This window comes from Salvelinus fontinalis, chromosome 22 (genome assembly GCF_029448725.1).
Source record: "Salvelinus fontinalis isolate EN_2023a chromosome 22, ASM2944872v1, whole genome shotgun sequence".
Classification (NCBI taxonomy): Eukaryota; Metazoa; Chordata; class Actinopteri; order Salmoniformes; family Salmonidae; genus Salvelinus; species Salvelinus fontinalis.
In genome coordinates, this window is record NC_074686.1 from 3,053,691 (window position 1) to 3,078,360 (window position 24,670).

Sequence of the window (24,670 nt, forward strand, 5' to 3'; positions counted from 1 at the left end):
ATTCTGGGTTGCACCTTCATTACGCTGTCGTGTCATTGTTGTCAAGGTTCCACAGAAGTCACAGCCACACTAGTGCCCAAAAATAGAATGTGGGGCTAATGACGTTGAATGGGAGCTAATGACTGACCTCACGCAGTGATGTAGTCGAGTCACTAAACCAAGAGGCCGAGTCGCGTTCCCTGTGCTCGAGTCACCAATGACCGAGTCAAGTCCCTATGGCTAAAGCCTGTGTCCCAGTGCTCGAGTCCTGGTCCAAGTGTCCCTAGTCCCCGTTGACTCAAAATAACTCAATTTACTCTGTCAGATCGTATAGTGGTAAGAGGAATTTGGTCAGATTGTTTGTTTTTCCTTTCTGTACCACCAAAGGTTTGTATATATGCTGTTGGTAATGTTACCAGGCCCACTTTCATTTCCAAAACGTTCACAAACGTTGCAGATAGAAATTCCATGAATAGAACCAACGTTATTCCTTAATCAACATGTCAGAGGCATGTTATTTTTTACATGGCATATTTCTATCTGAACGTTCCAAAAAGTCGCATCCTGCTGTACGCGCGCCCCAGCTTGTAAGCTATAGCTAGCTAATGAGGTAACATAACTGAACAAGGTGTAGCCTAAACAAATGGATAACGGTCCGGTTGGCAAAGAGCCTAGTTGATATCATTGGCCACTTAATACATGGAACACTAGTCACTTTAATAATGTCACTTTAAGGATGTTTACATACCTCACATTACTCATCTCATGTGAATATGCTGTATCCTTCACCATCTATACTTTACTACTTATTTCATCTTAGCTGCTCATCCATATTTTATACTTATATATTCTCATTCCTTTACTAGATTGTAAAGGAATGGGATTCTTCTGTGTTCTCCAACTGCTAGTAAAACGCATGCTCTTCAACCGATCGCTACCCGCCCGCCCGGCTAGCACCACTACTCTGGACGGTTCTGACTTAGAATATGTGGACAACTATAAATACCTAGGTGTCTGGTTAGACTGTAAACTCTCCTTCCAGACTCACATTAAGCATCTCCAATCCAAAATGAACTCTAGAATCGGCTTCCTATTTCGCAACAAAGCCTCCTTCACTCGGCGATGTCGTTTATAAAATAGCCTCCAACACTCAAATTAGCAAATTAGATGTAGTCCATCACAGTGCCATCCGTTTTGTCACCAAAACCCCATATACTACCCACCACTGCGACCTGTATGCTCTCGTTGGCTGGTCCTTGCTACATATTCGTCGCCAAACCCACTGGCTCCAGGTCATCTAAGTCTTTGCTAGGTAAGGCGGGGCTTTATCTCAGCCCACTGGTCACCATAGCAACACCGACCCGTAGCACGTGCTCCAGCAGGTATATTTCACGGGTCATCCCCAAAGCCAATTCCTCCTTTGGCTGCCTTTCCTTCCAGTTCTCTGCTGCCAATGACTGGACCGTATTTTAAAAATGATTGAAGCTGAGACATCTCCCTCACTAACTTTAAGCGTCAGCTGTCAGAGCAGCTTACAGATCGGTGCAGCTGTACACAGCCCATCTGTAAATAGCCCATCCAACCAACTACCTACCTCAGCCCCGTTTTTGTTTTTCTGCTCTTTTACACACCAGTATTTTCTACTTGCACATCCTCATCTGCACATGTATCACTCCAGTTTTAAATTGCTAAATTGTAATTACTTTTCCACTATTGGCCTATTTATTGCCTTTCCTCACTTAATTTTGCACACACTGTATTAGAGGTTGACCGATTATGATTTTTCAACACCGATACCAATTATTGGAGTACAAAAAAAAGCCGATACCGATTAATCGTTCGTTTTCTTTAAAAATATATATATTTGTAATGGTAATTACAACAATAAGTGTTCATTCAGTATTAACTTAATATAATACATCAATCAAATCTATTTAGTCTCAAATAAATAATGAAACATGTTCAATTTGGTTTAAATAATTCAAAAACAAAGTGTTGGCGAAGAAAGTAAGTGCAATATTTGCCATGTAAAAAAGCTAAAGTTTAAGTTCCTTGCTCAGAACATATGAAAGCTGGTGGTTCCTTTTAACATGGGTCTTCAATATTCCCAGGTAAGAAGTTTTAGGTTGTAGGAATTATAGGACTATTTCTCTCTACCATTTGTATTTCATATACCTTTGACTATTGGATGTTCTTATAGGTACTATAGTATTGCCAGCATTATCTCGGGAGTTGAAAGGCTTGAAGTCATAAACAGCGCAATGGTTGATGCACAGCGAAGAGCTGCTGGCAAATGCACGAAAGTTCTGTTTGAATGAATGCTTACGAGCCTGCTGCTCAGACTGCTCTATCAAATCATACACTTAATTATAATAACACAATAACGCAACCCTAAGTCTAAATATAGCTGTTACATTGCACAACCTTCAATGTTATGTCATAATTATGTACAATTCTGGCAAATTAATTACGGTCTTTGTTAGGAAGAAATGGTCTTCACACAGTTCAGCCCAAACTGCTGCATATACCCTGACTCTGCTTGCACAGAACACAAGAGAAGTGACACAATTTCCCTAGTTAAAATAAATTCATGTTGGCAGGCAATATTAACTAAATATGCAGGTTTAAAAATATATACTTGTGTATTGATTTTAAGAAAGGCATTGATGTTTATGGTTAGGTACACATTGGTGCAACGACAGTGCTTTTTTCACAAATGCGCTTGTTAAATCATCACCTGTTTGGCGAAGTAAGTTGTGATTCGATGATAAATCAACCGCAACGATTATACCGCAACGATTATATGCAACGCAGGATAAGCTAGATAAACTAGTAATATCATCTTCCATGTGTAGTTAACTAGTGATTATGTTAAGATTGGTTTGTTATAAGATAAGTTTAATGCTAGCTAGCAACTTACCTTGGCTCCTTGCTGTACTCGCGTAACAGGTAGTCAGTCTGCCATGCAGCCTCCTCGTGGAGTGCAATGTAATCGGCCATAATCGTTGTCCAAAAATACCGATTGTTATGGAAACTTGAAATCGGCCATTCTGATTAATCGGTCGACCTCTACACTGTATACATTTTTTTTGATTGAGTTATTGACTGTACGTTTGTGTAACTGTTTTTTTTGTCGTACTGCTTTGCTTTATCTTGGCCAGATCACAGTTGTAAATGAGAACTTGTTCTCTACTGGCCTACCTGGTTAAATAAATAAAATATTGTATTAGTTTTTGTTGTGGATTTGTTAAATACTGCTGCACTGTTGGATATAGAAGCATAAGCATTTCGCTACACTCGCAATAACATCTGCTAACCATGTGTATGTGACCAATTAAAAAATATATTTGAAAGTGTTAAGCTTTAATTTTCCTGAATATGTAAATAGTCCAGGTGGCCGGTTGCTACATTTTTCAGCAGTCTTATGGCTTTGGGGTAGAAGCTGTTAAGGAGCCTTTTGGTCCTAGACTTGGCGCTCAGGTACTGCTTGCCATGCGGTAGCAGAGCGAACAGTCTGTGACTTAGGTGACTGTAGTCTTTCACAATTTTTGGGGGGCCTTCCTCTAACACTGCCTAATGTAGATGTGTGTCCTGAAAGTCAAGAAGCTTGGGCCCCAGTGATGTACTGGGCTGTACGCACTACTCTCTTTAGCGCCTTATGGTCAGATGCCGAGCAGTTGCCATACCAGGCGGTGACGCAACCGGTCAGGATGCTCTTGATGGTGCAGCTGTAGAACTATTTGAGGACCTGGGGACCCATGCCAAATCTTTTCAGTCTCCTGAGGGGGAAAGGCATTGTCGTTCCCTCTTCACAGCTCTTGGTGTGTTTGGACCATGAACGTTTGATGTTGACACCAAGGATCTGAACTCTCGACCTGCTCCACTACAGCCTCGTGAATGGGGGTGTGTTAGTCCCTCCTTTTCCGGTAGTCCACGATCATCTCCTTTTGTCTTTCTCACATTGAGGCACAGGTTGTTGTCCTGGCACCACACGGCCAGGTCTCTGCCCTCCTCGCTACATGCTGCTTCATCGTTGTCGGTTTAATAGGCCTATTCTATTGAGGATCTTTGAATGTCCATTGAGCTGGCTAGCTAACAAGCTTGTGTGTGCGTAGAGCTGAACAATAATTAGCACATCTTACCTTTTTGTAGTTAATTAATCTGGTGTTAAGTGATCTAGGCCTATAGCATCCTTAACTAGCATTAATGTTAATCCGTTCTTCTCTAGCTAATAACAAATCTTGCTCCCTATCTTCTGAATCACAATTCTGTCAGTACAGTAGCCTATGCTTTGGAGGGGCAGGTAGCTTAAACACTCGCGCAGACACACTGGCAAAGCTTTTCAGCTTCCAGGCAGACACTGGAATAAGTTTGAGTGGCAGCCTGAGGGCTTTGCATATGCTTTATTTTATTTTTTTTGGGACCAGAAAAATTGCCTGGAATGTAAAATAACGTTATTAATAACTTCTTATGGCTGGGGGCAGTATTGAGTAGCTTGGGTGAATAAGGTGCCCAGAGTGAACTTGTAGTTTCACTGACTGTAGACGAGGTGAGACGCTACCGTTCCACATACCCTAGAGAAGTTAAAAGCATATACTTCTTATGGCTGGGATCCCATTAACGGGATTGATATGACAACAGCCAGTGAAAGTGCAGGGCGCCAAATTCAAAACAGAAATCTCATAATTAAATTTCCTCAAACATACAAGTATTTTACACATTAATCCCACCACAGTGTCCGATTTCAAATAGGCTTTACGACGAAAGCACGACATATCATTTATGTTAGGTCAGCACCTACTCACAGAAAAACACAGCCATTTTTCCAGCCAAAGAGATGGGTCACAAAAAGCAGAAATAGAGAATTAATCACTAACTTTTGATCTTCATCAGATGACACTTATAGGACTTCATGTTACATGTATGTTTTGTTTGATAAAGTTCATATTTATATCCAAAATCTCAGTTCACATTGGCGTGTTACATTCAGTAATATTTTGCAGAGAGCCACATCAATTTACAGAAATACTCATAATAAACATTGATAAAAGATACAAGTACTATACATGGAACTGTATATAAACCTCTCCTTAATGCAACTGCTGTGTCAGATAAAATAAAAAAACTTTACGGGAAAAGCACACCATGCTATAATCTGAGTACAGCGCTCAGAGCCCAAACAAGCCATGAAGATATCTGCCATGTTGTGGAGTCAACAGATGTCAGAATAGCATTATAAATATTCACTTACCTTTGATCTTCATCAGAATGCACTCCCAGGAATCCCAGTTCCACAAATGTTTGATTAGTTCGATAAAGTCCATCATTTATGTCCAAATACCTGCCTTCTGTTTGCGTGTTCAGTACACAATCCAAACTCACGAGGCACGGGCAAGTCCATGCGAAAGTTCAGACAAAGTCATATTACAGTTTGTAGAGACATGTCAAACGATGTATAGAATCCATCTTTAGGATGTTTTTAACAAATCTTCAATAATGTTCCAACCGGAGAATTCCTTTGTCTTCAGAAATGCAATGGAACGCAAGCTAACTCTCTCACTTGAACGCGCCTGGTCAGCTCATGGCACTCAGCCAGACCCATGACTCAGAGCCCTCATTACCCCTCCTTCACAGTAGAAGCATCAAACAAGGTTCTAAAGACTGACATCTAGTGGAAGTCTTAGGAAGTGCAACATGACCAATATCCCACTGTATATTCGATAGGCAAAGACTTGAAATCCTACAAACCTCAGATTTTCCACTTCCTGGTTGGATTTTGTTCTCAGGTTTTTGCCTGCCATATGAGTTCTGTTATACTCACAGACATCATTCAAACAGTTTTAGAAACGTCAGAGTGTTTTCTATCCAAATCTACTAATAATATGCATATCCTAGCTTCTGGGCCTGAGTAGCAGGCAGTTTACTCTGGGCACGCTTTTCATCCGAACGTGATAATACTGCCCCCTTCCCAAGAGGTTAAAATAACAGTTCTGTTCCGGAGCAGTATGGATGACTTTTGTTCCAGGTCCGTTTCTTTTCCTTAATGTTATTTTCTGTTCCCTGAACCGGTTCTAACCCCTGGTTTAAGGTAAAATGAGTTTGAAATAAAAGATGTCTACATGGTTGCTCATCTTTTAAACATGTCCTGCATGATGATAAAAGGAGTCTTAGGACACTAAACCTTCCAAAAAGGTTCCATCTTTACTAGGGGGTCACTTTTTGAATTCAGAATAAACCCTTTTAAAGTTTGCTGGTTGTACCAGTTTTTACATTTCGTCTCTCAATCTGCATTGGCATCTGTCTGTAGGGGGATATCGGAGGGAAGATTCCACTCTGATTTAGAGGTTTTGGGTTAATGCGGAAGACACATTTCAGTTGAATACGTTGTTGGACAACTGACTAGGTATCCCCCTTTCCACCCATTTCCCTATCCACCGGTTTTTGGGGCTTTAGTTCTTTGAGGATACTGGGGTTGAGAAAGGGAGTAAAAAAAATGTCTTCCTCCATTTTGCCGCAGCACAGGGCTGGCATAATGTTATTATGGAAGTCACAGCCGAAGCCCTGGCCTGTTTGATGGGCCTTGTCAGGGAACAGCTGAATTTCAGCCGTGACTGATCCCCAGTCCCTCACTGCTAGTCCCTTTGACGGGCCTCTGCGCACCCCCTGGCTGGGATTTGGGGATTTGCCTAACCAGAGAAGAGTGCTCTCGTTCACGACACCAAATCCATCCACCCCAAATCTGGTGTGTGTATATGACAGCAGGGGGACTTCCGTTATCCAGGATGAGCATGTGCAGCCCTCGTCTTTCATGTGTTCTCTTTGCCCGCAGCTCTGCTTTCCACTAAGATGTTATCACTTCATATTTCACAGATCTTTTATCTGGAGTGCTAACGTGCATGTTTTTATCTAATTCGGAAGCTGAGATGAGGCCCAACTCTGTTTTTGTGTGGCTGGCTTCTTGTATTTCTTTTTACATACGGTGGTGCTGTGAGCCTATCACCCCATACCACTGTGACTGCGTCGGTGGAGAATTTATGACTTTCATGAGCAGAACCGTGACTATTGTTAGTTCTCATTTTAAGTAGGCCTATTTATTGCTTATCAGATTAACAACATTGTTTTTGCGTAGGGATGTTGCACTCAGTCATTGATGTAGTAGGGTAGGGTGGACAATGTGCTGTTGAAAAAGCCCTTTATCCCTGTGGCTCCGCTGTAGAGTAAGGGCCAGTCAGGTCTCCAGGTTAGGTGCTCATGTCAGGGTTTCTCTTATGAAGCCAAATATGGGTCTGGCACATTAGTGGTTTCTTGTTCATTGAGCACATAGTGGATCCTCCTGCAGCACAGACTGATGGCACGATCTTTCATTTCTGCAGTGATGACACTGAGCTGCGGATGCTGAGGCACGTCTGGGGTGATATTTAATTGGAGGGGGAACAAAAGGCCCATTTTGTCTCAACTCTCCTGAAAATTAGAGCAGCAATTAAGGCCAAATCTTACTTTTGGTTATTTAATTATGCATGCACAGTCACATCCAGTAAAATGGATTGGCTTTTTTTGTTTTTCAAGGTCTACTACCTCCCGTAGTCATTTCTGTATCCTACATTGGCTACTCATTAAATTGTATGGATCATTAAAGGATAACTCCACACAACAATATTTTGGTATTTGTTTCATTAGTCACTGGTTGATATAGTCCCAATATGTCTTACATGTTAGCAATCAAGTTTGAGATCTACAACTTTCAAAATACATAGTAATATAGCTGGTATGATGTATTTTGAAAGTTGTAGATCTCAAACTTGATTGCTAACATGTAAGACATATTGGGACTATATCAACCAGTGACTAATGAAACAAATACCAAAGTATTGTTCTTGGGTGGAATCTTCCTTTTTAAGAAGAGCTGGTACATCAAACAAATGCTACTCTGCATGGTGCATAGAGGTCTTTGTCTAAGTAGAGGCATACCCCCCTCTAGCCCAGCAAGAATACAGTGACTCTCTCACCTTCCAGCTTGTACAAAGGGGCCTTAAATGGCAGTTGGTTGTTGCCAGGGTCTTTGACGAGGTTTGAACATCACATACCTTATTTAGGACAGGCAAGGGAATTGTGCTAGTTGAACCAAATCAATGAGCAATTTGTGAGCATTTTTCTCCATTTGATTTAGCCTAATTTCCCTTCATCTGTATTCAAATGCAGAGCCATGTCCTCACTCAAGTTTGTGCACTCATTTCCCTCTAAATGGCTTTTAAGTGTTGAAGTTGTTTACTTTCTGTCAGTTGCACAGTAAGATCTATAGTCTGGTAGACATTTTTAGAGGGAGGGAATATTGTACTTCATTGGGTGCACACTCAATCAAATGAAGTTTATGTAGTAGCTAAGTGCTCAGTATTCAGAGAGCATTTGAGTTGTCTGCCAATTTATAAATGCCTCAAGTCACTCTCCTTATTGTACTCTAAACGAAGTATTTGCGTCCATAACGATTGCCAAGGTCAATCAGATTTTTTAAATCTCTGGTTAAAAGTGGTACCAATGGTTGTGGCTAGGAACAATTGAGTACGCGGAAGGCTGTTGAACCTTAGCATTTAAGAATGCTACAAATCTCAAGTGTCATTGTCTGGTAAAGATTGGATAGAAACAAAGGGATAATCCCACACATTACTACGCTGAGTTTCCCTCCCTCTTAACCTGTTTGGGCTGCAGGGGCAGTATTGAGTAGCCAGATAAAAGGTGCCCATTTTAAACGGCCTCGTACCCAATTCTTGCTCGTACAATATGTATATTATTATTACTATTGGATAGAAAACACTCTAGTTTCTAAAACCGTTTGAATTATCTGTGAGTAAAACAGAACTCATTTGGCACAAACTTCCTGACCAGGAAGTGGAATGTCTGAAATCAAGGCTCTGTTCTACTTCCTGCCTATAAATGGGCATAAGTATTAGTATACATGCACTTCATAGACCTTCCCCTGGATGTCAAGAGGCGGTGAGAGAAGAAATTGAGTGTTTATCTTGGTCTGAAGTGGAATACAAGCTCTTTGATGACGTATGTCGTGTCACCCATTTCCTGTTTTCTGGAGAGCGCGAGGAGGCACCTGGATTTGCCTTCTGTTTAGCTGCCGTTATGGACGACTAATATCGCCGGCTTTGATTTTATTTGATACATGTGACCATTTCATCGTAAAGTATGTTTTTTCAATATAGTTTAGAAAAACTAATTTCTGGCTCATTTTTCCAAAAACCAGCCTGAAACTCTTTCTAAGGACTGTTGACATCTAGTGGAAGCCCTAGGAACTGCAATCTGGGAGGACTTGGACTTATAATTAAAGTGATAGCCATTGAAAATAGAGGTAGGCTGATTCTTTTTTTGGGGGGGGGGGGGCTGGCGTTGTCCTCAGGGTTTTGTCTGGTGTATTGGTTCTGTTATACTCAGACATAATTTTAAGTTTTAGAAATGTTTGTTTTCTATCCAAATCTACCAATTATATGCATATCCTAGCTTCTGGGCCTGAGCAACAGGCAGTTTACTTTGGGCATGCTTTTCATCCGGATTTCAAAATTCTGCCCCCTACCCAAGAGAGGTTAACACTTTTTTTTTGGTTACTACATGAATCCATATGTTATTTAATAGTTTGATGTCTTTACTATTGTACAATATAGAAAATTGTAAAAATGAACTTTTGACTGGTACTGTAGACACCCTATGCGTTTTAATAAAATACCCTTTAAGGCAGGGATGTGCCTGAGTACTTGAACGGATGTCAAAACTATCTTTAACCAGATATCACTTTTTTTTATTTTATATATATATTGGAAAAAAATTGAAATTGTCTTGACTACTATGTTAATTTGGCATCACACAGTTCTTTTACATTAACTAGAGCTGGGACCATAAACCAAAAATTACCCCGACATTGCCCTCTTACGAAGCAATTTTGATTGTCGGTAATTTCAGAGATTAGGCTGCACAACGTTGTCTGCTAATTTTAGTTTTTTTTTCTAAAACCATTATTTGGTCAACAGTATTGTGTATTAACTTGCTTCCTGCAATGAAAATATCTTCCCTGTTTTGCTGTTGGCTCTTATTCCCGCTTCCCCCCCCCCTCTGCACACAGAGTAAAGGGAGAGATGCATACTGACAGTGGAGCAACATTCTAAATATGCGTCTCGGCTTTGTGAGTAACAACAATTTTCCAATGATCAAATAACATCACTTTACAAGCACAGTATATAATTAGATGGTGCATCAACGGATTGACTAAATGGGGTCAGCCCAAATAGGTACCCTACGGAGATTATTGAGTTTGACATGGCAAATCATGTAATTGAATTTGAGTGTGATATTAAAAAGGTTTGCGTTGGTTTGTACTGCTGTTAGTGTTTGGAAGTCAGCGCCTGACTGTGCTGGTTTGCCCACTTGGATGTCACGCCCCATTAAAAGTTATGGTCCACTTGATTCATTCTGTGCAATTTCTTTTCAACCATACATTTTAATTTCCTCGTATTCATATTCAAGATCCTTGTTAAGTCTTAATGACTCCATTACATTGAACTCAGTCTGGCGTCTGGAGTCTTTGCCAGGCCTCTGAGGGCCGGGCAGCTCTCATACTTTCCTCTTAAGTTTAATCACGCTAGTTAAGCAACAAAAAATGCTTCAAACTTCTCAGTATTTGAAGTTTGCACATTTCTTGACAGAACTGAAATATCTTAGATTTGATATTTTGCTCTTTCCAGTCCCCCTGGACTACCTTGTCATCTTAATTGTTTTCTTCGCCTCGTTATTAGTAGGCACATTGGCGCAGGGAGAGATTTGAGCCCCACAGATGGCCCGTGCCCTGCCTGACTCATTCAGAGATATACAGTCCCAGGGTGCTGAGGCCAGGAAAGATGGGGATTTATGCCTGCAGAGTCTTCCCTTGGAAGGATGAATCATCTCCTTTCAGCAGAGTGGCGACACCCCCCTCCATTTGCCAATTCATCTCACAGCTATAGAATATGTAGTAGCGGCTGTGTGTTTGGAAATAATGATGAAGGGTTGAGGGTGTACAGAGACGGTGTAATTACCGGGGCCCTGGCAGTAAATTCTCTGACCCCAGCATTGTCGAATTTGTGGCTCTCCGCTCATCCGGATGTGGTGTCTTTGGGCCAAGGATAGCTTGTTTCAATGGTAGCTTTACTGTCTCTGATTTTAGCGAGCTTACCAGGGAGCGCGTACTCTGCTCGCTGTGAAGTGTGTACCGTCTTGGCGGGGGCTTTATTGAGCGCCGACGTTTGAGCCAATGAGGCGTGCGTGTCTTAGACTGTCTTTGCTATCGGTCTCAGTGACTCCTGGGGTCGGCTAGTCATTCTGCTGTACGGCGGTATGATAGTGATGCTTTGTCTGGGGGGGAATAATTGCAGCTCCAAGCTTTACCAGCGTACTCGGAAAGCTCAGGACCTTTTCTGCTCACTTGCACCTTCAGACCCGAGAGCACCCCTTCAGAGTCCAACGGTTGACCTCCCACTGAAGTCAAGTTCTGATAAACTGCCACATCAGGGGATGACTGAGCGAGAAGGAATTTCATGCATAATTGTGTTTTGGGTGGTTGAACCAGAAGAGTGGGGGAGAAATGAAGTCCTCATGAGCAGGCTGTCTCTTCCCCCCCCCCCCCCCATATATGGATAACGAGGAGGAAGACTGGAAGTTTGATCCAAATCACAGAGATGTTTGCCTATTCATTGAGTGGTGTCAATGGGTATTAAACATGTTGATTTTAAATATGATGGTGATTACATATAATTGTAATTACCACTGACGACGTCCTTACTGTTTTGATATCTCCCGTTGATTACGGAGCAGTTATGACAGGACGCTTTTTGTCAAAGTAATTGCGCCGCTTCTCTGAGCATTCACTTTAGGGCTGGGACAGTACCAGTATTGCGACGCTCCTTAGTATTGTGGCGTGGAAACAAAACCCAAAGGGGATTTTAACTTCTTTAGGAGAACAGCCCAAGCGTTGGAAACAAACATGCTGTCATCCAGAGTCACATTTCTTTCTTTCTCTCCCCTCTGGACGTCTTGGTTAGGCGTCGCATCTCTTTTCTCCTTTGCTCGCCACAAAACAGGCTCTTATGGTCGCTTTTGTGTGGCGCAAACCGCTCAATTCGTCATCTAACACTCGGGGTCATCCACTGACATAGCTTCCAAGATGTCGCTTCAGCAACAGCCTGTAAGCAGGTAGCAGTCGCTATGATCCTCCTTTTAACGTAATCTTCTAGATGATCCTTTCATCCAGATGGATCTGGCTACCCGTGGAGCAGTATAATATTGAAAGGGGAGTTGTAGGGATGAACAGTTAAGTCATGCAAAAGCTAAGAGATGGCGAGGGGCCCCATGCAGCTTCTCATCATGGTCAGCGCACGAACTCTCAAAATATCCAATGGCTTGACATCGATGCTTCCCCACTGTGCACTTCACTGTGTGCAGACGGTCGTCAAATCTGCATTTTAATAAGGCGCCTCTAGGTTTGGTATTATGGGCTCAGTTTGTCTTTTAGGATTTTATATAGTATTTGGCAGGGTGTTGTGATGTGTAAAAAGCCTCTTTTTTTTGAATAATTAGGCATAGTGAGTTAAAACCCAGCTCCATTTCACTGGCCAAGCGTGGCGTGTTTGTCTGCAGTGCTGTTGCTGTACCGCCATTCTCATGTTCCCCCACAGATTGTTGTCATAAACACCCATAACCAATATTTGTTTCCTTTCTGCCCCCATAAGTCTAACACTCCCTCTCTACTGGGAGACAGCTCAGCTCCTCTAAGGCAAGAATGCCTCTGGTGCGCTCCTCAAAAGAAGCCGCTTTAAGTTGGAGGATTTGACTGCCGACTCGAGCTTTTATTTCTGTTATGGGGAAGGGTTCCTGTGCCAAACTGGAAATGTTCCTTCTCAGCTTGGTTGTGTTTGTTCACTGGCTCCTTCAGCAGAGTGCTGTAGGTGTTTTTCTATTTGATTGTTTACTATCCACGGGGAGGCTTCTCTGTTTACTTTCCCCTGCTTTGTTCAAATGTCACATCCGCTTAGATGGGGGGACTCTGGGGAGATGGAGGCTAAGCTCTACTTGATCGGTCTAGTTCTGCAGCCCCACTGAGAAGAAGCCTGCTCTTAAAGCTGGAAGTCTTTAAATAAGAAAGGAGCATAGCAGTTTGCTTTGACCTTTTTAACCTAGACAGAATCCCGCAATCATCTTGTTGAACTCCATCTCTGCCTCTACAGTCATTGTTTATAGGTTGGTGAAGTTGGATTATAGCTTCCCTGTAGTGGTTATTTGAAGACTGAACAAAAATATAAAACTATTACAGTTCATATATGGAAATCAGTCAATTTAAATGAATTAGGTCCTAGTCTATGGATTTCACATGACTGGGAAGACAGATATATATCTGTTGGTCACAGATGCCTTTAAAACAATGGTAGGCGCGTGGATCTGAAAACCAGTCTATCTGGTGTGACCACCATTTGCCTCATGCAGCGTGACACATCTCCTTCGCATAGAGTTCAGGCTGTTGATTGTGGCCCGTGAAAAGTTGTCCCGCTCCTGTTCAATGGCTCTGCGAAGTTGCTGCATATTGGCGGTAACTGGAACATGCTGTCGTACACGTCGATCCAGAGCACCCCAAACATTTCTGTTGAGTATGCAAGCCATAGATTAACTGGGATATTTTCAGCTTCCAGGTATTGTGTACAGATACATGGGCCGACATGCTGAAACATGAGGACATGGCGGCGGATGAATGGCACGACAATGACTCAAAAAGCCATCGATAAGCTGCATTTTGTTTTTCGCTGTCCGCTCTGCCATTTGCCTGTTACAGTTGAAACTGGTATTCCGCTGTGAAGAGCACACTTCTCCAGCATGCCAGTGGCCATCGAAAGTGAACATTTGCCTACGGAAGTCAGTTACGTCGCCAAACTGCAGTCGGGTCACGACCCCGGTGAGGACAACGAGCATGCAGATGAGCTTCCCTGAAACGGTTTCTGACAGTTTGTGCAGATATTCTTCAGTTGTGCGAAGCCAGATGTGGAGTTCCTGGGCTGGCAAGGTTACATGTGGTCTGCGGTTGTGAGGCCGGTTGGACATACTACCAAATTCTCTAAAACAACGTTGGAGGCAGCTTATGGTAGAGAAATTCTTTCAATTGTTTTGCGACAGCTCTGGTGGACATTCCTGCAGTCAGCATGCCAATTGCACGCATTGTGTTGTGTGACAACTGCACATTTTAGTGGCCTTTTATTGTCTCCGGCACAAGGTGCACCTGTGTAATGATCATGCGGTTTAATCAGCTTCTTGATATGCCACTCCTGTCAGGTGGATGTATTATCTTGGCAAAGGAGACATGCTCACTAACATGAATGTAAACACATTTGGGTACGACATTTTAGAAAAATAGGCTTTTTGTGTGTGTGGACAATTTCTGGGATCTCATGGGACCAACACTTTACATTTTTGTTGAGTGTAAATACATTCTGTGCTAATAGGTCTGCATGCGTAAGCAGGTTAAAGTGAAACAATCGCATATGTAATTTTGCATGTTTTTATAGACTTTGACTCAATATCTCAGACAACCTTTTCCCACTGACTTAAATGCTGAGGAGTGGAATTAATTGACATTTTTTAGTCTGTCATTCATTGTTCACAAGGGCTTACTTTCATCTCAGATGGATGAATCTAGTTTTCGTCTGTCATTCCCCGTGTCATGCTAATTTCAAAACTGACCCTTGAAATCCCGGTGGGAGGTTTTCCAGGAAGGCATTGATAGTCCTTTGTTACTAAATTATAAAATGTGACAAATCATTTTTTTGAAAAACATTTAATTGGAGGCAATCTGCATAAAGCACAGGTCAAACATTGTAATAATCAAAATGGCGGGCGGTAAAGTTGTTTCTATCGCAGAGCATGCTACTGACTGCTTCTACCCTTATATTGCGCAACTGTAATAAAAATACCTCTGTGAAAATGACGACTTGTTTTCTTGTACTGGCTCAGTGCAATTTCTCAGGAATGCAGCACATCCCTGTAGAGAAAGCTTGTGTAAACTGTTCTTATGGGGACTTTTGAGATCAGAGGGATTTAGAATTGCTTCCAAACTGTCCTCTGGTTCCTAAGAGTATGGCTTTTGTTTCAGGAATGCCTCGCATTCACAAACTTGTACCAATTTATTGTATGTAGCCGTGTCCTTAGTGTTTGGTCAATGTGGTTCCTTGATCAGTGTTTGTCTACTTTCAAATGAGCTATGAGTTTGTTGGTGCCCAAGCTCCTTGATGTGTCGCTGTGATTGATTTCTGGTTTCATTGAGTGTCAGGAAAGAGTCTAGATGAGCTGGCCTCATTTGAGAGGGACTGGCTGCTCGCGTCACTCTGCTTCACCCTCTCAAAGGAAGGGCCACAACACATTTGGCAACGGCTTTATTCATGAGCTCGTTTTTGTTTTGTTTCTAAAACTGCAATCTATCGAGTGTGAAATGTTTTTTTTTTTTTTTTTTTTTAAATATAAATAGAATTTGCCCGCTCTGCATGCTCCACCGCCAGCCATTGATGCCTGTACCATGAGGCTAAACAACCATTTTTATTTTTCAGAAGCCGCGTACACACTTGTTTTAAAGTTTGGTCGTGCAGTGCAGGGACTTGCTGAGCGACGTTCTGAAACTCTTGTAAGGCTATACGGTTTTAGAACTGCGGCTGACCTCCGGAGGTCCTGAACATGCTTGGCGAGCACTCTGACCCGCTCAATCTGTGTCTCATTGGGCCAGGCTGCTGTTGAACTGTTCCATGTGTGCATCGTCCATGACTGAGCTCAAAGTTCTGAGCCAAATACAACAAGTGTAGCCTTTACGGTGAACCGCAATAAGGCCCGAGAGGGTGTGGTATATGGCCAATATACCACGGCTAAGGACTGTTCATAAGCACGACGCAACGCGGAGTGCCTGGACACATCCCTTAGCTGTGGTATATTGGCCATATGCCTCAAACCCCCAAGGTGCCTTATTGTTATTATAAACAGGTTACCAATGTAATTAGAGCAGTAAAAATTAATGTTGTCATAGCCATGGCCGTATACCACGGGTGTCAGCCAATCGGCATTCAAGGCTTGAAACACTCAGTTTATAATTAGTTTCAAACCTTTCCTTTTTAAGACAGTCTTACATGTCCATTACTTTCGTTACTTGCCATGGGGCTACAGCAATAAGAATCCAGGGAAGACTTTTTATCAGACTTTGCCCTAGTGTCCTTTTACAGGAACACTGTTTTATTTGCTCTGGAGCAAATAAGCCGAGCAAATAAACCAGACCGATTTTTAGTCTGTTCTCTCCCCAGGCAAGGCCTAAACATAGCAGAACTAGGCTATATGCTATTGAACAGCTCTTGAAAATATGGTATTGAGGGAGCTCCATTCAAAAGACAATTTTAGAAGCACTAACGATTTTGGCAAACTTGACAGTTGGGATTCAGAAATGTTTCAATGCCGTTTCAAATGGCTTTAATTCCGTTGTTCCCATGAACAGGGTTGGAAATTAACACCCGCCAAATGCAGATAGACTTTTGTCATTCACGGATAAGAATGCATTTTTCACCAGCCACGTTGCCGGGTGGTCACACAGAGCATTTGGTCACTTTTTAAAAACTGATATTTTTTTTTATATCCAACGCTCACAGAAGTTGGTCGAAACGCAACTAAAGTGTGACTCTGTCCTCGTGTTTCTTGACTACGAAGACATCGCAGTCTGAGATAAAAAAAAAAATACAAATAATAGTAATCAGACAAGTGAGGGTCAGTGTAATGGCCCATCCCTTAAAGGGCCAACTGAACATCTCACGTAATGATTGTGCTTGATTGAGCATGGATCACTCCTGAAAAAACGTTTATTAACAAACTTTTTAGTCATTGTTCACCTAGATGTATTTGTGTGCTTCTACATTTCTACTTAGGAGCGCATCATGGCAGCGTAGAGCCCTGAACTATAATCATAAATAAGCCCTTTCACTCAGCATTTTGTGGCAGGGCAGGCGCTTTTAACCAAATCCATTTGGTTAAAAGAAGCAGGTCACAAACATGTTATGAATAGAGTAGATTTAAAATCTGCCTGTCACAGTGGCTGGTAGACCAAAAAGTTAATTTCCCACCTTGCCCATGAACTATCAATATGGATAACATAATTGTGTCTGTGCTCTGCAGATGGCTTTACATAGCTTGTCATTTTTCATGTGTTGATTTGACTTGACAGTTGCTAAGATCCTTGCTTATTGACATGATGGCAGTATGCCCCACCTAGGAACTAGAGCAGAAGCCATCTGTTATTGTTTCCCAACAACTACAGCCAGCTGGCTTGTTTTGAAAAGTAAAAAATTGTGACATTTTGAGTTAGACATTAATTTGTTTTGTTCATAATTTGACAGATCTTTCATGGTGTTATGATTTACTGACGTTCCGCAGATGCTGGTTTGTCTCTGGAAGCCATGCGCATGATCAGATACAAGTTCTTTACTGTTTCAGCAAGTGTTTACACACTGAAATTATGCAGATTTTTTTTTTTTTTTGCTCATTCCGTAATCCCCGAAATGGTTGACTTGGCGGAATCATTAGCTCAATTTGGTATTCATCACATACTGATCTTATGAGCATATAGTTTTTCTTTCCCGCTCTTGTTCATGCAAACACCACTAAATCAGCGGTGACAGAACCTCATCAAGCCTGTATACTGGTGAGCAGGTAATTACAGCTAACATTTAAATCCAGAATGATCAACAAATTTCCTGTAGCATTTGCACAATATTGCCATCAAACATCCACAAAATGCAATTACTTGACGGATCGCTCAGTAATTATTTAACCGTGTCGCGTGAATAGGAATACAGCCCATTCGCCAAAACGTCTTCTTGTCCAGCTTCTGTCTCTGTTGGACACTGCAGTATTATAGTAAACCAGTGTCACTCTTTTCCGCCATATGTGACTTGTTTCAGGAAACTAGGCGTATGTCGCACGTCACTACTTCACAGGAGAGCCATTTGAACGTAAACATAATTTGAAAAAAATAAAAATTCATTTTTTGTGCCTTCTGGAACATGTGAACTTTCATGTGCCTTAACTACCTTGTATTCCATCCTTAAATACGAAGACAATTTTTAAATGACGAGCCTAGTTGGTTTAGCCATGGAAAAAGAGAGGGACCTTCCCACTAGCCATGATTGGCTGACATAATGGATGGACATGTGGCGATGAGTTTGGATTGGTCTGCCATGTAGCATGCTTCTGTCTATAACGTGAGCTGCTCAGTATGTGTTGAAAGTTTTTCAACTTTCAAAGCAGAATTACTTGCCATTTTCTTTTTCAACTGCAGTGTCTGATATACCATTTTGTAGTTCGAGTCTCTACTTTTATCCAACGTAAAAAAAAAAAAAAAAAATCTAATTTTGGTACATAAGTCATATATGAGCATGCGGTGAGAAGGGGAATAGGCTGTGTTTGCACAGTCCTGCCTAGTGGGTGGGTCCTCCCCCCGAGTGCCATTGAGTCGTATGGAAAGTAGCCAAGACTGGGTCTTGGTAGAGCCTTGGCTGACGGTCCTTAATCTCCCATGGGTCGCCTAAAGCCTGCTGTAATGCTTCATCTCCAAGTAATTCAACTGGAACATCCCATAAGTGACCATTATCAAGCTAGTTCTGGTGTATGTATTTGTAATCCTGTTATTCAAATGTTTCATTTAGGTGGCAACTCAGAATATTACTCCTAACCTCCTCTTCTAGAGTTGACACTTGCATTTGTTCTCTCCCATACCTGCTTTTGAAGGAGTTTCACTCTTAGGCAGGAGTCGCGACTCCAGTATGGATTTGTTGCTAGTTGGTCCCCATAGACTTCATTTGGCATTTATTCGTAATACTTTTCCAATTTAAAAAAAAAAATCTGAAATGACAACAAGACATGCCATAGCTGTGTAAAGTCGGGCAGTTGGGAATTTTTTTAACTTGCTTTTACCGAAGTCAAAGGCAGAACCAGATGTATGGTACTTATTGTGACTGGCTTTTTGAAAAGGTCACCGCTCTGCAGATGGGTCTGCTCCTGCCTTCTTGGTTTGTTTGCGACTTGTGTGGGCTTTTGTGTGCAAATTCTACGAAATCACCAAACGCCCGTGTTAAACATTGAGCTGTTGTGTTTCAGGCAGCCCCAGCTTAATATTTGGTACCGCTGCGTGGTTAATTCCCTGAACTCTAACACTTACAGGTAATCTATCCATAGTGTGAAGACAGCGGGCAATTAGGCTTAGTCAAGGTGGCAAGTGCACTCCGGGACAAAAGTCTATTTGGACATTTATCCAAACAGCAGGAGCAGGGCAGGAAAACCAATGATGCATTTGATTATGTGGTTACCAAGGTGCAAGACGTTACCGGCCCATAAACCACAAAGGAATCCCTTTTTTTTTTAATGCACTGAATGAGGGCTTTGTAACAATGGAGAACTCATATCTGTAACGGACATGATCGAAATAAGTTGTGATGCCTGAGGGCATCCCCAACCAATTTCAAATGTATAAGATGCTGTGAATAATTAGCATTTCGCAGTGAAATTTGCCACAGAGTTGACACGTAAAGCCACGTTTAGTTCATTTCCATGCTTCCGAGGCCAGGCGTGATTTAAACGGCAGGGGTTTGTCGCTTGAAGCTCACCTGCTCACTACTTGATGGTGCAGTGATGTTCTGTCGGCCGGGACCGACTAGGCAGTTATGCATTAAATTGCTAATGCACTTGGCAGGCCACATTATCCGCCCCATCAAAGTGACAAGTGCAAGGATAAAACACTCTGCTCTGCTGTCCATGAGATCATTGGAAAATGTTGAGACAGCGGGTGAAGTTTCTTAAAATATTTTTTACACGTGCTTTCTGCGGTTCTCTTTATTTCCGCCTCTGTGCTTTTGACAGTTGGCGAACAATAGCTTCCCTGTGTCTGGTATGAGAAGTTAGGTTGTGGCAGTAAGTGCTGGGCACCTCATACCTTTCTCGTCTGTCCATGCTCCAGAGTTTGAAAGAAACACTGGTGTTGCTAGCTCATGCTCAAACTTGTGAAAGTGTCCAGTCTCAGGTTCTAAAATAATGTGATCTGACTGCATGAGGAGCCACAGGGATACACCGTCCTAGTTCCATCTCCGTGGAAGAGCCAGCTTGTCTGTGCTCATCATGTGCACTGCAATATAAGGTGTGTGTGTGCATTCTGTGCTCAACAGTAGCTTGGTCTCCTCTCTAGACGTGTCAGTCAGTGAATAAGGAATGAGCCATAACGAAAGCATGTGTCGTATTCTACTTGAACGTGAACTGCAACAGTAAGTGCACCAGACGTGTGCAAGTGTTTGTTTACATCCTTTAATTCTTTGTTCCTCGCTGGCTTTTGTCACTGTTCAAAGCCTACTTCCTCGATACCAGAAATCCTTTTAAAAGCGCCCGAACTTTAAATGTCCCGTGTGTACCCGCCGATTATAAAATAACGTAAGCCTAGAAAAGACCATCATTGACTAGAATTTGTCCCCCAAAACACTTTTTATCGAAGGATTTTTGGCCACCCCCTTTCCCCACCTGCACATACGAGTCCTTCGGGTGAGTTGTGTAGAAGAAAAAGCGCCATGCAGTGAGTAGTGAGCTTGCCACCCATTTTGGGATGTGTGTGAGCTGCTTGTCTCCCAGCAGCTCAGTGACAGTGTGCTGGCTGGCTCGAATCTCCTGAATCATCTGCTATGAAGCCAAAGTATGAGGGAAGGATGCTGCTATTGTCCTTAGGGGTTGCTGACATACCAGCGTCGGGACTGTTTCTGCAGACTAACGTGGTCTGTCCCAAGGATGGATGTCCTTATTTCAGAGCCACAGGTGCATCACATTGATTACACAACTCTCATGAAGTGTGTTATATTACTCTGGTTACGTCAACTGCCCCCTACATATAAACTGTTTCTTTGTTTTTTTTCACTGCCTCGCGCTGAGCCATATGAAGATTTGAGATCTTAATCGAACTCACGGCCTAGCGTGGAATCTAAGCAAAGCAAGCGACCACTTGTGAATCTGTATGCAAAGCGTTTACAGAGTGGCTTCTGGCAGACGTTTCACAATCTTTCGAGAGAATGAAATGAAAGCTTGCCGTTTTCAGAGCGGCGACGTCGCGCAAACCAAGCGGACTCTGTTCGGGTTGGATGTTTGGGATGTCTCCGTATTGTCAGATGAAGTTGGTAATTGTCCTTCAAACTTGCACTAGCAGTAGACTCTTTTTTTCCAAGGATGTGTTAACACGCGGGCCTACGCATATATGGGCATTCTACACAGGACCCGCACGGAATGAGGCGAGGAGATAATGTGCCTGTGAATTGTACTTAATGGTTGCTTTTTCTCTGGCAGTTGTCTTCCTAGTGTCTGCTTTTCTTAGTGTTTGTGGCTTGATAGAAGTCCAAACCGTTAAATATCTTCGGTTGCATTAACCTCACTAGGGTATGTGCCATTTCTCCAGCCAAAGAGAGGAGTCACAAAAAGCAGAAATAGAGAAATTAATCACTAACCTTTGATCTTCATCAGATGACACTCATAGGACTTCATGTTACACAATACATGTATGTTTTGTTTGGTAAAGTTCATATTTATATCCAAAAATCTTAGTTTACATTGGCATGTTATGTTCAGTAGTTCCAAAACATCTGGTGATTTTGCAGAGAGCCACATCAATTTACAGTAATACTCATAATACACTTTGCTAAAAGGTACAACTTATGCATGGAATTTTAGATCCACTTCTCCTTAATGCAACCGCTATGTCAGATTTCAAAAACACTTTACAGAAAAACCATGCAATAATCTGAAGCTCAGACACCAAACCAAGCCATATAGATATCCACCATGTTGTGGAGTCAACGGAAGCCAGAAATAGCATTATAAATATTCACTTACCTTTTGATCTTCAGAATGCACTCCCAGGAATCCCAGTTCCACAAATGTTTGATTTGTTCGATAAAGTCCATTTATGTCCTAATACCTCCTTTTTGTTTGCGCGTTTAGTTCACAATCCAAACTCACGAGGCATGGGCAAGTCCAGGCAAAAGTTCAGACAGTCATATTACAATTCGTAGAAACATGTCAAACGAAGTATAGAATCAATCTTTAGGATGTTTTTACTATAAATCTTCAATAATGTTCCAACCGGAGAATTCCTTTGTCTGTAGAAATGCAATGGAGCGCAAGCTAACTCATGTGAGTGCGCGTGGTCAGCTCATACCACTCTGACTCATTCAGCTCCCATTCCCCCCTCCTTTACAGTAGAAGCATCAAACAAGGTTCTAAAGACTGTTGACATCTAGTGGAAGCTGTAGGAAGTGCAATATGACCCCATAGACACGGTATATTCGATAGGCAATGACTTAACCTACAAACCTCAGATTTCCCACTTCCTGGTTGGATTTGTTTCTCAGGTTTTTGCCTGCCATATGAGTTCTGTTATACTCACAGACATCATTCGAACAGTTTTAGAAACTTCGGAGTATTTTCTATCCAAATCTACTAATTATATGCATATTCTAGCTTTTATGGCTGAGTAGCAGGCAGTTTAATTTGGGCACGTTTTTCATCCAAAATTACGAATGCTGCCCCCTACCCTAGTGAGTTAATTTAGCCAATTGATTATTTCTTGAAGACATCTTTTTTTTTTGGTCACTTAAACCTGTGCTGGCCGGGACATTGTTAGAAGTGAGGCTTTGTGAGAGTGCAGAACTATGAATGTGATTGAACTTGCAGTTGATCCAAGTCTTATTGGCTCCATTGCTGAAGGGAAGCCAACGCTCTCAAATGATACAAAGCATGTGCAGCAACACCGGCCGCCTTATTATTTACTGATTCTACAAAAAAAAAGGCTATTCTTTCCAAATATTTGTTTGCACATTCAACAATATCTTAACAAGATGTTTGTATTAGCTATCTGCTTTTGTGTGCCACTGTTTATTTTTGCCCTGTGCCAAACAAAGTCATCTTCTCCATCTTCCCACAGGTTCAACTACAGGTCGACACATCATCTGACCACCAATGGGTTTTACGAGTTCCTCAACTGGTTCGACGAGAGGTCGTGGTACCCCTTGGGGAGGATCGTGGGGGGCACAGTAAGTTTAACACGTTCCCTTCTGTGAACAAGCTTAAGTCATCCCAATGAAAAACGAGCGTGTTGGATGAACACATTACATATAAATAAATATAGGCCTAGACTCCCTGTGTGGTTGTAGTGGGGGGGGGGGTGGGGGGTTAGCTGAGGAAGCACCATGACCGTACCTTTTCATAAGCCTCCCCCAGGACTCTTTGGTCTTAGTCACACTCCGGAAGCAACCAGTGAGCTGTGTTAACTTGGCGGATTCCCCATGACTGTTTACCAACAAGAGCAGATGTTGGGAAATCGCAACCTTTTCCACCGTGAGTTAAAGCCTGCAGAGCCATCAGGTAGTATCTTCCAGTCTCATATTTTTGGGCGGACCTCTAAAATGTGCACTGAGCACTGTGAATAAAATACGACCCCGCTCTTCCTCCCCAGCTCCCGGCATGTCTCTCTGAACTGTGAGCACAGTAGCTAATGGGGCAACGGTTTTCGCCAGCCTTGGTAGTGCATACCTTTCGAAATGGCTCCCTCTGTTACCTCCGTCACTTTCTCCACCTAGGTTGGCAGCTGAAGTTTCTCTCTTTTGTTCCCTGCTGTGTACAGTGTATTTACTTCAGGGTGGTGGGAGACGAGCGCCGAGCAGTTAAGACAGCCAGACATGTCAGCGCTCAGTACTACTGTCAGTCGTTTTAGCAGCAGCAGATATTGCAGCTATGGAATATAGGTTTGTAGCAATGGCAGGTGTTGCTGTTTAGTAGCAATGGATTGTCATCCTGCACAAGGGATCCGAACATCCTAACCTGCGGATAACAGGTCTGTGTAGGCAATGGACCATACTGGTGCTCAGCGCGCCAGGTTACCGGTCACGGTCAGCGCTGAGAGTGCAGCAGGGTTTAAACCACAGGTGGGTCTGACGCCGGGTACACAGAATGCAAATGCCCAGCAACATGCAAATACATGCAAACTGGCTGTAGATCCAGGTTCAATGCCTCTGGCGGATAACTCTGCCGTTGTTAACTTGTTTTTGCTGCATGTCGGCTACCTGGCTCAATAAGCTCTGTTTTTCTCCCCCGACACACGATTGCACTATGAAGGTGAGAAGTGGTTCCCTCGGCTGTCCCGATGGTACTTACACGCAGTCTACGAGGTATGAAGGGCCTTTGGATTTTGTCAGGCAGCCTTCGGGAATGTTACAAATCGCCTGTTCTGAAAACAGTGCTTCCATGAAGTCCTTCTCAGAAATCACACCAGTTGTGGGAATACTGTAGTGTGAAAGCAAATGAGCTCGTACTCTCTGACAGTCAACAGAGTGGAGGGAATGCAGTCCTACACAATGCATGGCTAACTAGGGCTGTTGCAGTGGCCGTATTAATGGCGCTCATGACCGCGTTCAATTTCTACGTGGCTGATGAGTCCTAATCAATTGTGCGTACAATTGGCCCAGCGTTGGCCAGGGGTAGGCCGTCATTGTAAATAAGAATGTTCTTGCCTTGTTAAAATACCATTTTTTTTTTAAACAAAAAAAATGCACCTCATGTATACTTCAGAATGGGGAAA

General features: G+C 42.5%; 1 protein-coding gene across 2 annotated transcripts in view; it reads left to right on the forward strand.

Moving 5' to 3' along the window:
* Positions 1-24,670, forward strand: part of LOC129819551 (dolichyl-diphosphooligosaccharide--protein glycosyltransferase subunit STT3B) — a 90,973-nt gene that overhangs the window by 24,540 nt on the left and 41,763 nt on the right. For both annotated transcript variants that reach the window (XM_055875902.1, XM_055875901.1), the window contains exon 2: positions 23,018-23,126. In XM_055875902.1, coding sequence (XP_055731877.1) covers positions 23,018-23,126 — 109 coding nt within the window. The remainder of the gene's footprint in view (positions 1-23,017; positions 23,127-24,670) is intronic.